At 42.9% G+C, this 14,228-nt stretch overlaps 1 protein-coding gene and 1 long non-coding RNA gene across 6 annotated transcripts in view; both read left to right on the plus strand.

The window, feature by feature from the left end:
- The first annotated feature begins 882 nt into the window (after positions 1-882).
- On the plus strand, positions 883-11,732 carry LOC140660616 (uncharacterized). Of its 5 annotated transcripts, none has more exons than XR_012045430.1 (4): positions 7,924-8,091; positions 8,316-8,460; positions 9,255-10,141; positions 11,440-11,732. It is a non-coding gene; the product is annotated as an uncharacterized lncRNA (long non-coding RNA). The 5 variants fall into 5 exon arrangements; XR_012045432.1 differs by having other exon boundaries at positions 8,316-8,366; XR_012045434.1 differs by lacking the exons at positions 7,924-8,091; positions 8,316-8,460 and adding an exon at positions 883-1,020.
- A 1,307-nt stretch (positions 11,733-13,039) lies between these two features.
- The window catches only part of SMURF2 (SMAD specific E3 ubiquitin protein ligase 2), a 68,699-nt gene continuing 67,510 nt past the window's right edge, over positions 13,040-14,228 (plus strand). Inside the window, exon 1 of the mRNA XM_072881633.1 lies at positions 13,040-13,419. Within this exon, the coding sequence (XP_072737734.1) occupies positions 13,368-13,419 (52 nt within the window). The 5' untranslated portion in view covers positions 13,040-13,367. The remainder of the gene's footprint in view (positions 13,420-14,228) is intronic.

Below are 14,228 nucleotides of genomic sequence, written 5' to 3' on the forward strand. Positions count from 1 at the left end.
AGTATACTTCTGCTGGGCTATTTAAACCATTTTGTTCCTCCATCCAGCTCAGAACATGGGTGCGAGAGACTTACATGGCTGTCACTGGTCTATCAATGCGGTTGCAGTTTTTACGTGTCACAAAAGATATTATCTTGCAAAAATCACAATATCCTGAGATGATTAATGATGACTTCATACTTTTGACTGTACCACTTTAACTGCTTTTTCTTTACCCCAAAACAAAGCTGCAGCAAGTAATAAGCTTTACAATAGGAGTCTTTAAAGACAGTCAGCCTAATGGCTACTGTAACCCTATTGCATCTTCTGCTTGAGAAGTTGATGCCAGTGTTACTAACCTTCTGTCTCCATGCCTGAGCTGCCAAAGAAGGGTGAGACTGAACTGTGGCTGCGCACATTGCCAGCCTTCTGTACTAATGGGAGAGACTGCAGGTGGCACCCAGCACCTGCAGAAGAAGCTGTAGGCAGTGCCAGACTGAAGAGCAGAACGCAAGTCTAACACCACAGACACTGCAACGCCCTCGGGACCAGATTCTGGTATTATCTTAGCAGTACCCGTGCAAAGTGGAAAGAACCATCTGCCTTGCAATGCTGAAGCCTTTCATGTTCTGGGGGAAAAAACCAATCAAATAGGCCTTTTATGCATCTGCAGTGAAGCCTCGTGTGCCCTTTGCTTTGTTGTCAAACCTTCAGCTTTGACCTGAAAGCATCAGTTATAAAATAATGATTTTCTGTGTAACTGTCTGTAGAGAACTGAAAGAGTTAACCTATATAAAAGCAATTATGCAAAGTCAGCTTTCATAAATGAAATCATTGCTTCCACATAATTTATGTTTGTGGGTTTATAGGGGCAATGACATAATGACTTATGAAACATAATTCAGAATTCTTGAGTTAATTTTAGATTTCTAACTTTGTAAAGTACCGCATTTTCCTGTAGAGGGTGCTACAGGCAACCGCACAGTCTCGTTTGCTTCAAGGAGGTTGATGTGGAGTTTTCATCCAGCCTGGACCGTTCAGGTATGATGTTACTTTATTCTCCTGTTAAGAAAATACTGAGGTAAAATCCATCGGGGCACCTCTTGTAGTTACAGAAAACATATATGTGCTAATTCCCGAGTATTTAACCGGATTAAATATTGAGTATAAGGTATAATCTTTTAAAAGTGGTATGTCAGGGTACTGTTACTCTAAAACACAACTCCTTGCTTTAATCACTTTTTAGTATATATGCAGTTAATTTTATTTTTCTACCTCTGTACATAGTGAAGGGGATGAGAATGCAGAACACTTGTTGAATAGTGTTATCTCTACTTTTTTTTCCTGAAGTACTCGTTTCAGAATTATCTAATATATTGAGTTAATAATAGAACACTGCAAACTCTTCTCTAGACGCCTGACAGCTCAGTGGCTTAATAATTAACTTTCTGGGGACCAAGACTTTGTTTTTATCCAAGAAAAATGTGTTCAGCCTATCCACCAATAAGCCCTGTTCTTGGCAGCACGTATTTCCACAAGCAACAATCTACAGTGATTATGAGTAAGTGACTGGGGTGAGTCACTCCTTATTCTAAGAAAATGCAAACTATTTCTGAGGTTAGGATCACAGTCACCCATTAGGCTGCGTCTCTACCTTAAAACAGTGGTAGGAGCAAAAAGGGAGAGGAGAATTGTTATTGCTCCTGGTTCTTGGTTTGTTGGTTGCGTGTGGTGGATTTTTTTTGTGTTGCCCAGCCAGATTTAAGAGCTAGCCTTCTTCATTTGGCAAATGCCTAATTCAGGACAAGGGCTGGAATAAATGTCTGGTGGCCTGTGTGTCAGCCTGCCAACTGCTCTGTGCTGAGAGCAACAATAACAGACCCCTGCTGACATCAGCTGGCTTGGAATGCAGTTGTTGCTAATGCTGTTTTATCTGTGGAGTGATGGCAAGATTTCAATCTAAGATCTCAGCAGACGTAACCACCTCTGAAATTCTGATGCTAGCAGATGCTGCCTGTGTGATTGCTTCCACTTGCTGTTTCCAGAGATGCTAGGCTCTGAAAGAAGAGCAGAGGCTTTGCAGTCCTGTTGTTCGATAGTATGTCTGTTCACTTTCCACTACAGGAAGAACAGTTTAAACTGTGGAAAAGCTAGAAATGGTTGAATTAGGAGAAATCTATTCTTTATTTCCCTGTGATTTAGACAGTGAAATATTCTCTTAAGTGAAGCTGCTTCCTGCTGCTCTACACAGAATTATTTAAATTACACAGAACTACACAGCAGTATATCGGCAAAAAAGAACAGCTGTAAGTTTACAGCAAAAGAAATTCACTAGCCAACAATATTTCACAGATCTCTTCTGTTTCTAAACCTATTTTGTAGCAGAGCAAATGGCGATACAAGAAAGTTATCCACAGATGTCCAGAAAGTAGCTGGTTGAATTAACCTGGAGCCTGGTAATCCTGATATCCATTCCTCTAGTTAACCCATGGCACCTCTGGTCATGATTATCCTTTTACTGAATACAGGATTATCCCAGGAGTATTGAATCTCTTTTGTGATAAGGTACGACATAACGTTTAAGCACAGGTCTAAACTTTGGGAGTGTGTGCAATCTGGGGAAAAAGTACTGTTATTCAAAACAGAAGTAATTAATGAAGGTTAATTGTGACTGGTGACACTTGGTGTATAGAGGAAAATGTTGGGACTTTCACTTAAAACCTAATAGGAAAGATATTAACCCTTTGGTCTGAGCTAAAAACTTAAACTTGACTCACCTTCAGGGGAACACGTTAGGAGAAAAGTCTAAGAGGGAATGAGGTGACTCCTCCTAGGGTTGGGAGGGGTGTACCCAACCCAACTGCAAATTTCAGAATAAAAGCGTTCACAAAAACACTCAAGCTACAAGTGTGCAAAGTTGTTCATTGTGTTTGGAAAACACTTCCTTCTTATTGATCCACGGCATGGCACTGATGTGAGTCGGGCAGAAACTCAGCATGTAGACAGCTAAGAAAGAATTGATTTGCTGTGAGTTTCATAGCACTTCATATGGAATAAGGGTCACTGGATTCCAGTCCTGTTTCTGACTGCAGAGCACTGTCTGTCTCAGACTGGCTCCAGGAAATGGACGCTCTTCCGCAGAAGCCAGAAGATTTCGTGGAAGAGCCATGGCCTGTTTCCAGGTTGCAGTTCACCCACTGCCCTAGGGAGTGTCATTAGTGGGAGGGAAGTGAAGTTGGGATTGAAAGGGATGAGGAGAGGAGAGAAAAATTAAAGCAGGGTGGAGAAAAATCCTGTTAATTCTTATTAAGCAGAACTTGCTTGACCACATTAAAATGTTGTGCTAATCAATAAAATAAAACAGTGGGTCAAATCCAGAAGCGATGTATAAATCTTACATCAGGAAGGGAGTTTCAACTGACTGGCATATTAAAAGCAAAATCAATGGCACCGATTTCACTGCAGAAGAGGCTGAATTTCACCTATGAACTCAACAAAAGAGGCAGTATAATGAGGATGCGTTCTACTTCATTTCGTATCTTTCTCAATTTGCCTTGCAATGTGAAATGAAAATCATGGGGTCATCTTTTGAAGGTGTGATTTTTAGAGATAGAGATATATATTAAAAAATAGTGGAAAGCTGCCTAATTTGTTATCTGTAACAGATTGCTTTGTGTACAGGTTCACAGTGGTAAAATAGCTGTAATACTAGGAGTATGTAATAATGCTCTGTGGGCATGTGGAAGACTGGATGTACAAAGTTATCAGAAAATCTTGAATAATCTCCAAGGCACATTTCCATCATCCAAATCACTTCATTTTTACCAACTATATGAAACAGATGTAAAAATAGCTCTTTCATCAGTGGATTGCTACACATATTTGGGCTGCAGAGGTTCAATTCTGTTCAAAGCAATACTGTGAAATCATTTGCAGAATGTTGCTGTTAATCAGAAGCAGCAATTTAACGTTACGTATCCATCTCTCCTCCCATCCCCAGCTCCCCTTCCCAATTCTGAGCAGGAAACGACACTTGGACAGAGCTCAGCATACTAACTTTCTGGATAGACTCTCTAGGAATGAGGAGGGACTTGAATTCTCTCCATATGTCGTTTCCTTTCCCCTAATGGCTAAAAAAACCCATTGCTGCAGTCCATATAACTTACAATACAGAGAACATTACCAACATAGGAAAATAAAGGCAGGGGAGAAGGGACAGACAGGACATCCACATTCTATTTCTGAAGAACTGCTTTGCAAAATTTGACTTGAATTAAGCAGGAATCTTTCTTCTGTGCAGAAAGATTGTTTTATATAGTCCCTAACAGTGAAGCTATTACCCCATCTGTACTTAAGTGTATATCAACACCTGCAGTCTGTGGCCAGACGTGGATTAGAAAAGGAAAACGTAAGCAGAGGAGGAATGGTAACAACTGCGTGAGATTTGAACTAAGTCAGAAAGGAAAAACAGGTGATTGAGGAAGACTGACAATGGGGATCTCATAATTTCTAATAAAACCAATTTTAATAGTAAATAATCCTAGAAATTACTTAAGAAAAATTAGAAGATTAGCCCACTCCTGCAACCAGCTTTTGTCCAGACTACCTTTAAAAACTTTTCTGTTTAGTATAACCAATAGCATATGGAGATCTCTTACACTGCTGCAAAATACAAAATTTGATCTGCTATATTGCACAGAGGATTTGCAGCTGTCAACAGAATTCAGTGTGCCATAGTTACAAACAAAAAAAACCCCAGGAATAAACATGACAAAAAACCCCCCACCAACATTTTAACGGAAAGCTTACTTCCTCATAGCCATCCAGCTGTGTATTAGACTCAAATTGGAACATAATGTCTTTCTAGCAATATAATCCAAATATTTGTTAAATTTGTAGCAACCAAACTGTGCAAAGCACTTTGCAGAGCAAACGAGATACGACATTTGCTAAAAGACCCTGAATTTTGCAGTCAGTGAATGAATACATATGCACATAGGGGCTAGATGCATCTGCTTGTGGCATGGTTACATCTGATTGCAGAACCAAAACCTCACATCTTTTATTGGACATATTGCCTAATTAGACATATTGCCCCTGAATTCTACTGCTAAAAAGAAAAGAAAAAAAAAAACACCTTTCCTCCAGTTCTACTTTAAAGGGTTTCAAGAGTGGAATAAAAGAATTATTCAAGACACATGGTGACAGATTTTGCTTTAGGTTACTTTTAGCACTTCACTAGACCCACTAACCTACTTAAATATCTGTGCTGTTCTTATCTGGCATGCAACCTTGCTTTATAACTTTTAGGATGAAATAATTTCAGAGATAACTTTATCTTAAATCCTCTCAAATCGATTTTGCAGTGGACTTGTGGGTGATTCTGTTAAAAGAAAGCACAAAAAAAGCTAGTACTGATTGTGGATGGGTTAAGTATTTCTGCAGTTCATAAAGCGTTAGGAATTAGTTAAAAAAGAGGGATCATTGTGTTTATTGAACCTACGAATGCTTTTGTGTCATGATTGATCTTATTTATAGATTTAGTTTTCATGTAATGTGTTTATAAACATCTGCAGACTCGTTAATGTAAGACAAAGCAGAGTGCTTCCACAGCCGGTTAGCCTAGGTTCTTTTCAGTAATTCACAAAAATGTGTGAGTACATGCGGTATGCACACTTTAAGACAGCTCATTCTGAATCTTAGTGGTTGCTTCCCCATGGCAGAAAAAAATACTCGTGGGGTTAAGGCTTTGTTAGCTATTTTTGTCTTTGAACCTTGCAGACTCAATTACGTGTAGAAGTACACAATATTGTTATAATTTGATAAATCTCCTGAATTAATCGCATCTCTTGAATGGAAATCTTTGGAAGTAACTTGTATGAGACACATGGAAAAACTTCCACTTGCTTGAAGAAACATAGAAAATCAGAGCTACCAGGTGAGGGCTGTTTTGTTTAAGTGGTTTACACTGCCCCGGGACGCTTGCTTTCTCTGCCAACGTGAGATAGGCAGAGGAGTCTGTCGCCAGCCTTGTTGCCTGTCCATATCAGTATTTGTCTCTAATAGCCACAGTCCCTGCAATAGATTGGATTGGGATATACTGGCCCTCTTGAAAACCTCATCTTAACCCCTGACATGTATGGGATTCTGTGAAGCTAGGAACTTGCGGTTTTAATCCCTGAATATCTAGATAAGTAACAATGGCCAATGACAACAAGCTAATTATGCCAAAGTATTAAGGCTTATCAGATAATGTTCTAGGGTTTTTTGGGAGTCAGGAAAGCATCTCTGCTTTCCTTGGCTGCATGGATGGAAGGTGCACCATAGAACATTTTTGACTCCTTCCAAAGCATTAAATAGTGGCTGTGGCCCAAGCAGGATGTTAACTAGGCTGACCAAGAGATTGATTTAATATGGCAGCTACCTTCCAATGTATCGCTGTTGATCGACAGTATCTAAGGGGTGAATGAATTTATAGCAGCAGGACTGAGTCAGGTTTTGGCATCACTGTCAGTGGCACCCTCCTCTCAGCATCAGCATAATTAAGATTCAGAGAGACTTACAATACAGGAGATTTTATGGCTCATCTTTTGCAGACAACAGAATTGTTATTTCAAATTGATGCTGGGCCACGGGGGATAGGAAAGGTTAGAGGTTTGGTATTCCTTTAGTGGCTAAATAATATGGCATAGTCGAAAACAGTGCTTTATGTCAACTCTCTTAAATTCTTGTTCAAGCTGACGGTCTTCCTAATAACACTTCATTTGTCTAAGCTGCATACCACTGGCACAAATACACAGTGTCAAGTTGAATCGGACAATATCCGGAGACAGATGTTGTAGTACAGTAGTGAAGTAAATTCTTGATACAAGTCACTCAGAGGAGACTGTTTCTAACTGTCTTATTCTGTAAGGTCTTTTATGAACCTATTTATATCAGCCAAATAAACGTAAGGATGAGATTCTACAGTTGTTTCATTCACAAAGTAACATGAGAAAGTCCTGCAGAGCAGTTGCATGAGGGAACATGCGGTTCTTCAGGAAACCTTAGTAATTTCAGTTGGAATACTTAGCACGTAGATCTCAGAGCACTTGACAAAGCCACTCACCCAAGAGCCTGGTAAAGAAATTGTATTATCAACAGTATTTTATGGGTAAATAGGTGGAAATCATGGAATAATAAGGAAATATTTTTCAGAAATAGACCTTCTTTTTGGCCCAGGACTTTTGAAGACCTAGTTTGTACTTTGAATCAGCATTCCCACTGACTTTGAATGTAAGACAACTCAGGGAAAATCTTTTAGGCCTAAGATACTTCACTGTGCTTAAAGACTGAAGCTCGGCTCTGCCCTTTGTGCTGGGCTGTTAAAAATGCCGTGCAAAGCCTGTCGTTGGGTCACAGGTTCTACATTCAACAGCAGAGAACAGTGTTGACTTGAGCTAGACAACAGGGCCAGAACATGAGTGTAATCTAGTCATTTGCCCAAATGCCAGGACATGGTTTCTCACGATAGATTTACCTCTTTCAGAAAGTGAATTTTAGCCTCTGGCTAGTAATAAAATATAATGCAATGCATTTATTTATTCTGTGCTCAATGCCTGTCTCTAAAATCTGCCTTTTTTTCTTCTTCTTATAAAGTCACGTTAGGATAGTGCTGTCCTGCAGGACATGATGAGGAAATAACATGGCTAAAGAACTGCATGGAATATCTGTGCATCAGTTACTAATCTGTTCTGGATGGATGGACTTAGAAGTTATCTTAGTGACTAACCACTGGAAAATCCTGTGATATGGGAGCTCATGCATTTTTTTGTAGCCACAGCTGCAGTCATTTCCCTTCAGAGACACATCATTTCCCCAAGACACATCCTGTCTCAGAGGGCTATGGTGTCTGCTGCTCCAAGCTTCTGTCCCCTTTTTCAGTAGCCAGCATATGGGTGGAGATTTCCTTCCTAGTTTCTTCTCCTGAAAAGCTTCATCTCAAGCTCCAGCTTGAGAAATGGATTGAATCTTGACCTCTTGCATAAACATTGTCTCTGCATGCCAAAGGGAGTCTTAGTGAGAACCAGAGCCCCTGTCTAGACATGTTTCTTCATCATATAACTCTGATAGGTATGTCTTCCATTGCTGGGTTAACTCTCTTTGTCTCTCAGTAGGAACAACGCCAGAGTTAAAGCAGACATTTAAGCATGTGCATCTGAATAATGTAGTTTGTTCGGTTCACCAGCAAGACAAACAATGCTCCAGTCTGATAATTTTCATAATCTGCTAAGTGAAATAAGGAATCTTGTACAAAGTGAAACTATCTATTCCTGGTCTTTCTTCTTGAAATGCAGAAGCACTTTATACGTGACTTCAGAGGGACAGACAGAAGAGCAGCAAGGAAGGTAACAGAAAGCCTCACGGAGGACAGAATTCTATTCAGGAACAGGACAAAAACGTGATGGATCTGCAATGAATTTAGGAAGTACTTTTGCTACAGTAAGAAGTTATGATTGGATTAGAGAAGGATTAAAAGAAAAACCTGTGCCAAAGAGGCAGACTAGGAGAATTATGCCTGTTGCAAGCAAAGATGTTGATGGAGCAGGTCAAGGCTGCTAATCTAGTCTAATGACTACGTTTTACTGAGTAGTGTGTTGGGACATCAATTTAGATAAGGCCTACTTGTTATTAGGCACTGTGTTAACACAATAAGAGAAAGTCCTTGCTTTGAAGACCCTTGCTGTTAATGGTGGAAGTTGGCTTGGGACAGACAGTACATGCTAGTGAAGAGTATAATACACTGGCTGGCAAACAAACTAAGGCTTCTTCAAAATGATATTTTGCAGAGCGATAAATAGGAATGCTTTGAAAGGGAATGAGTTAATCAGGCAAATTAAGAAAGAGGCAGGGAACGCTGATGGTATAAATGTTCATCATTCTACTCTGTCTTTAACTCCATGATCTCCAGGGGTGCTGTCTATAATTCAACCATGACAGGGGCTGAGAAATTTAGTAAATGATGACTAGTAGAAAGAAATACAATCCAGATAATTTTAAATATCTTTAAAATAGTTTTAATAATAGGAAAATATTTTTAACCTTTTAATTTACTCACAAAAGTATAATAATAGGGGCAGGACTCTCTTGCTTTCTTGATATCATTACAGAAGCTGGGGAAGAACGTGATATAACACCAGCCAGCTCTCATTACTGCTGAAGGAATGTGGTGTGATTAAACCCCTATACAGAAAGAAATGGAATGTAATTCTTACATGTTGATTTGTTTTGAACAGATACCACATGCTGAGGAATGAGTTTCCAGTGTACTCTTCCGTTTCTAAAGATGGAGAGGACCTCATATCCAAAAAATTAACTACAACTATCCTCTTCTGAAAATGAACACTATTTGGTTAAAGACGGTTTTTCACATTTCCCAGTGTCCAAAACCACTAAATCCTTTGAGAAATATCTGTGAACGCAAAGCCTTCTTTTTAATTCCTATTGGGAAATCCAAGAAATCAAAGCCCTTTCTTGTGCAGCGATAGAACAAAAGAAGTTTTTGTATTTCTAAATACTTCTTCAAAAGTTTCACTAGTATGATACCAACTATTAAATTATTTTGTCCTTATGGACTCCTCTGCAGCCCTGTTTGTGTCCTGAAGGTGCCTGAACTTACCCCCTTACTACACATTTCCTCCAGCCCTTGAGACTGCTTCAGTTGCTAACTTCTGGCTGAAGAAGACTGGATGGGACTCCCTCCTGAGTCCAGCAGCGAGGCTGTCATCCAAGAAGTGAGCTGCGGGGTGATGCAAGGCACTCCCTTCCCTCCGGATCTGAGCTAGCTACCTCATCTTGAAAGGATTTGTTGCTCAATGATATCAGCCTAGAGTGAAACACGGATCACTTGTCAACAGTTAATGATGGTATTTGCTTGCTTACCTCACAAGATCAGCACTATAAAGCATGAAACTTCTTCTCACCCTTGAAATGGAACTGCATAAAGACAAAATTTACTGTAAACTGTTGGCTTCTAAAACCTAAAGCAGGATGGGCGAGATATCTGTTCCATTAATCTGAGGATATTTTGAGAACTTGGGGGATAGCACTGGCACAAGAAACTCTGGATCATAACATTAGTGTGGAGTTCTTTTGTTGGAAAAGTAGCACTTTTGATCATCAGGTACTGTCAGTATCTTTGGCCTCCTACGTTCCCTGCAGTTCTTGGCACTTTGCACGGCTTCCTGACCTCTGCTCACTGCAGGTCTTGCATAGATCCCTCACGGAGCTGCTCCTTTTAAATTCTGCTTGGCAACTCTACTCGGTGAAGGGGAGCAATGAATAAAAATGCTGATTTCCCTAGAGAATGGGGAGATATGGGACAGAAACATCTGTAGGACATCGAAGGTGCAGTCACTGTAATGCTCATACAAAGCCAGAAGGGAAGAAGCAAGCAGTTTGCACCTGGTGCATTTGTCTATCCAAGTGCAACCTGATCTAGGTCATTTCTACCTATGTTAGTCAAGAGAGGACATAGTCCTGACTAAAATGGGACATCTACCATGCCTGCAGGTGCTAATGAGAGCTAAAGCCCCCTTCTCTCATGCTATTAAATACATACATTCTGTATAGGACTTTCTTATGTGTCACTGATACACTTTGGATGTATTAGTAAAAAAGCTCAAGTCATGTAGGTAATTATAAATAAATACAAACAAATATTGGACTTATTTAAAAAAAATGCACAGCAGTAGCAGCAATCTTGAAGCCAGTGCATTTTATATAGTGACCCAAATGCACAAACTGTCAATTAATGCTCTAACACTTGCAATATATCACAGTATTTTCACTGAACAGTGAGAAGCCTGTCCAAAAATCTTAGAAAAATTTATACTTCAGCAAGTTGCTTTCTGAAAAGCAGTATGAAACTAATTATACTTCATGACCTTTAAAAAACACTTTTAATGAAAGCATTAAAATGTTCATATACCTACTGAGCAATGAAATACTATATTTAACCCCAATAGTTCTTTTTTTTTAAATATTGTCATTGCAATTAATGCCTGACACACTAGTTATCCATTAGAAAAAGATCATGTAGCAAGAGTACTATGTTTAAATATAACCTTAAATACTTTTGTCAAATTATATCAGAATTATTGAATGCTGGGTCCAGAGTGCACTGCAAGACCCCAGAAACAAATAGTCATCATGTTAGGAAAAACCTAGAGTAACCTAGAAATATGTTAAGTATGTGAAAAGTGGCTTTATATTTTGTTTTTCTGTTCAGTATTTCTATTTTCTATTCAGCAGTGGCCAGGTAATGTTGCAATATTTGCAAACCATCAGTCATTTGCTTTTTATAGTTGGTTTTAGAAAAGGATAATGACCTGGCTATGTGAATTTGCAACAGATTGAAACTTTAATAGTATGACCTTCAATTATTAAGGCTGATTTTTTTCCTTCTTTTTTTTAATGCAGGAATCAGGACACCTGGAATGTCTTTGGGGTGTGTGCGAGTTTACGTAACTATTATAAAGTAATCTTTTAACTGTTTCAGTGCAACATATAAGCCATAAAGTCAGCAGACATATTGTGTCTGTGTTTTGTAGCAAATAAAGTTTAGACTTTACTTGTTTCAATCCTCTTTGCTTGAAATAGTGGCTAAGCGATGAATCAGCATTTTCTCTTGTACTCTGGCTACGCTGTAAAGGAAGGTTCGTTTCTAGCTTTGCGTTGAACAGGCAATTGCACGGGCAATAGACACAGCCCTGTGCGAGGAAGGAATCCCAGGTCCTGATCCCAGGACTCCTCTGCTCCCAGGTGAAGTGACATTGGAACGGCAGTGCCACCGCAGCAGGAAGCATGAAAATTTCCACCTGGAAGAACCTGGTGCTTAAGATGCGCTTGGGGAGGAAGGAGATGCGAGTCTGCACATAGCCAGTGTGGGAAGGGGTCTCATTCTAAGGGAGGAAAGCTTTGAGAACCACATCCCACCTCCAAGGCCTTCAGTGGGAAAAAAATCAGTTCTTCATCCCAGATTTGATTTAATGAGGCCCAAGGCAAGAGCTCTGTCAAGATGGGACCACTCCAGTTCTGCATATGTAACTTCAGAAAGTAAACCTCCTGGGCTGTGTGGAAGCTACATTATAACCTCTGTGAAGCACAGGTTATCTTTTCATCCCGTGTTTGGATCATGATCCATAGGCTGGATCCTAATCTATGACTACGCATGTGATAATACTTTACAGGTTGCCTCAACAGGAAGAAGCCAGTGCAACGACACGACCAAATGAGTGGAGAATATTGTAAGGTTGTTAGTAAGAATAGGTTTATCAGCTCACTGTTCTAGGGTAAACTTTACTGTGGCAACCTTCATAGCTTTTCTGGGAGCTCTGTCCACCCTCCAGAGGCCCCTTGGGCCAGGCAGAAGCTGGCCCTGACTGCCGCTGCAGCGTGGAGCTCCCTTCACGGGAAGTGTGCTGCAGTGCTGGGAAAACTCTGGAAAGAGTCACCTTTCCTCCGGGATGGGAGTTAAATTGGGCCACACAACATGGACGCAAGGCATTGTAATTTTTTTTTAAATTATTTTGAGAATGGCAGTTCACAGAACTGGGCTGCTGATTCCTACAAAGCGCAGATAAGAAGTGAATCGGTCCAAAGTTTAACAGTTTCCACGGCCAGTCTGTCACACCCTCCCACGGAAATGCTGTCCCTGCTCAGAAGCACTCCGAGTGTGACTACACACATTTCAGCCCGGCTTTGAATTCTCACCCGTATGGTCTTTTCCCATTTGCACCTCTGATTCCCCTGTCCCAACCCCCCCGCAACTTCACCGTCATCTTCCTCCCCGTCTCCCGCTCAGCCATGGCAATGCACCCCCGTCGTTCCCGACCCCCCGGCTTTCCCGAGGAGGACCCCAAGCGTCGACTCCACCTGATGCGGCTCCCCCTCCAGCATCCCCGGGGCGGGGTGGGCTCCCCCTGCCCGGCGGGGTGCGCGGCGGGCGGCCTGCCCCGGGGGCAGGCCGGGCCGGGGGCGGGGGCGGGGAGGGGAGGGGAGGGAAGGCGAGGCCAGGCGAGACGGCCGTCTGTCCGCCCGCCGTGCGGCTCCGTCCCCGGCTTTGTTGTGCTCGCCGCCCGGGCTCCGGGCGAGGGGGCGGGGAAGCGGAGGGAAGGGAAGCGGGGAAGGCGGCCGCGTCTCCTCCTCCGCCTCCTCCTCGGCCCCGGCCCCGCTCATGGCGACGCTGGGCACATCCGGGCTTCTCCTCCTCCTCCGGCGGCCGCCGCTGCCCTGAGCGCCCAGCCCGACTCCATTAGCGCCTCCCCTCCCCCCGTCTCCCTTCCCGGACCCAGAGGCAGGGGGAGCCCCGGGCAAGGCAGCGCCGAGCCCGCGGAGCAGCCGGGGACATGTCCAACCAAGGGGCCCGGCGGAACGGGCCCGTCAAGCTGCGACTGACAGGTGAGGCTGAGCGGGCAGGCTCCGCCGGGGCCTGCCGCCGCCCGCCCGCCCGCCGCCGGCGGGGCTGGTCGGGCGCCGGCCGGGCAGGGGGGAGGGAAGGGACGGAGGAAGCGAAAGGCAGCGGGGGGCTCGGGGGGCGCGAAGCCCTGCCGCCCGGGGGAGCGGGGCGAGGAGAGCCCAGCTGGAGGGGCGGGAGCGGGCTCCCTCCATGTGTCTTTGAGGTTGAACCTGGGGCCGGAGGAGTCCCTCAGGCAGCGGGAGGAGAGCGGGGGGAAGGAGGGAAGAAGACGGTGAGCTCTTCCCTCGCCTCCCTGCCCCGCCGCGGGCTCCGCGCCTCCGGAACAACATGTCTTTGCGGGCTCCGGGGCGGTGGTGCCGCCCGCCCTCCCCGCCCGGCCCGGCCCGGCCCGGCCCGGGCCCCCCGCAGCCCCCCGGGTCTCCAGGCGTGGGGGAGCCGGCCGGTGTAAACTTCAGGCACGGGGCAGCTTCTCCTCTTCCGCAGCACCCCCTCACTTTTGTTTTTTCCTTCGTCTTCTCAGTGTAAACTCGAAAGAAACTGTCACTCTTTGTTTTGATCTCTTTGTTTGTTGGGTTTTTTTTAAAGCCAACTTCCTCGGTTAAGATTGTACACAGTTCGTTTGGTAAAGTGCCTTTTGCTGCCCTCTTTCAGAAGACCACTTGACCTCTAATATTTTAAAATATCATAAAAACTGTTCACCTGCATGCTGGGAAGGAAAATAAGTTGTTTTTAAATACTTAAAAGTATGTTCTTTTCCGTATAAGAACCCAGGTAAATAGGTTTAGAGAAA

Source organism: Ciconia boyciana, chromosome 16, assembly GCF_034638445.1.
Source record: "Ciconia boyciana chromosome 16, ASM3463844v1, whole genome shotgun sequence".
Lineage (NCBI taxonomy): Eukaryota > Metazoa > Chordata > Aves > Ciconiiformes > Ciconiidae > Ciconia > Ciconia boyciana.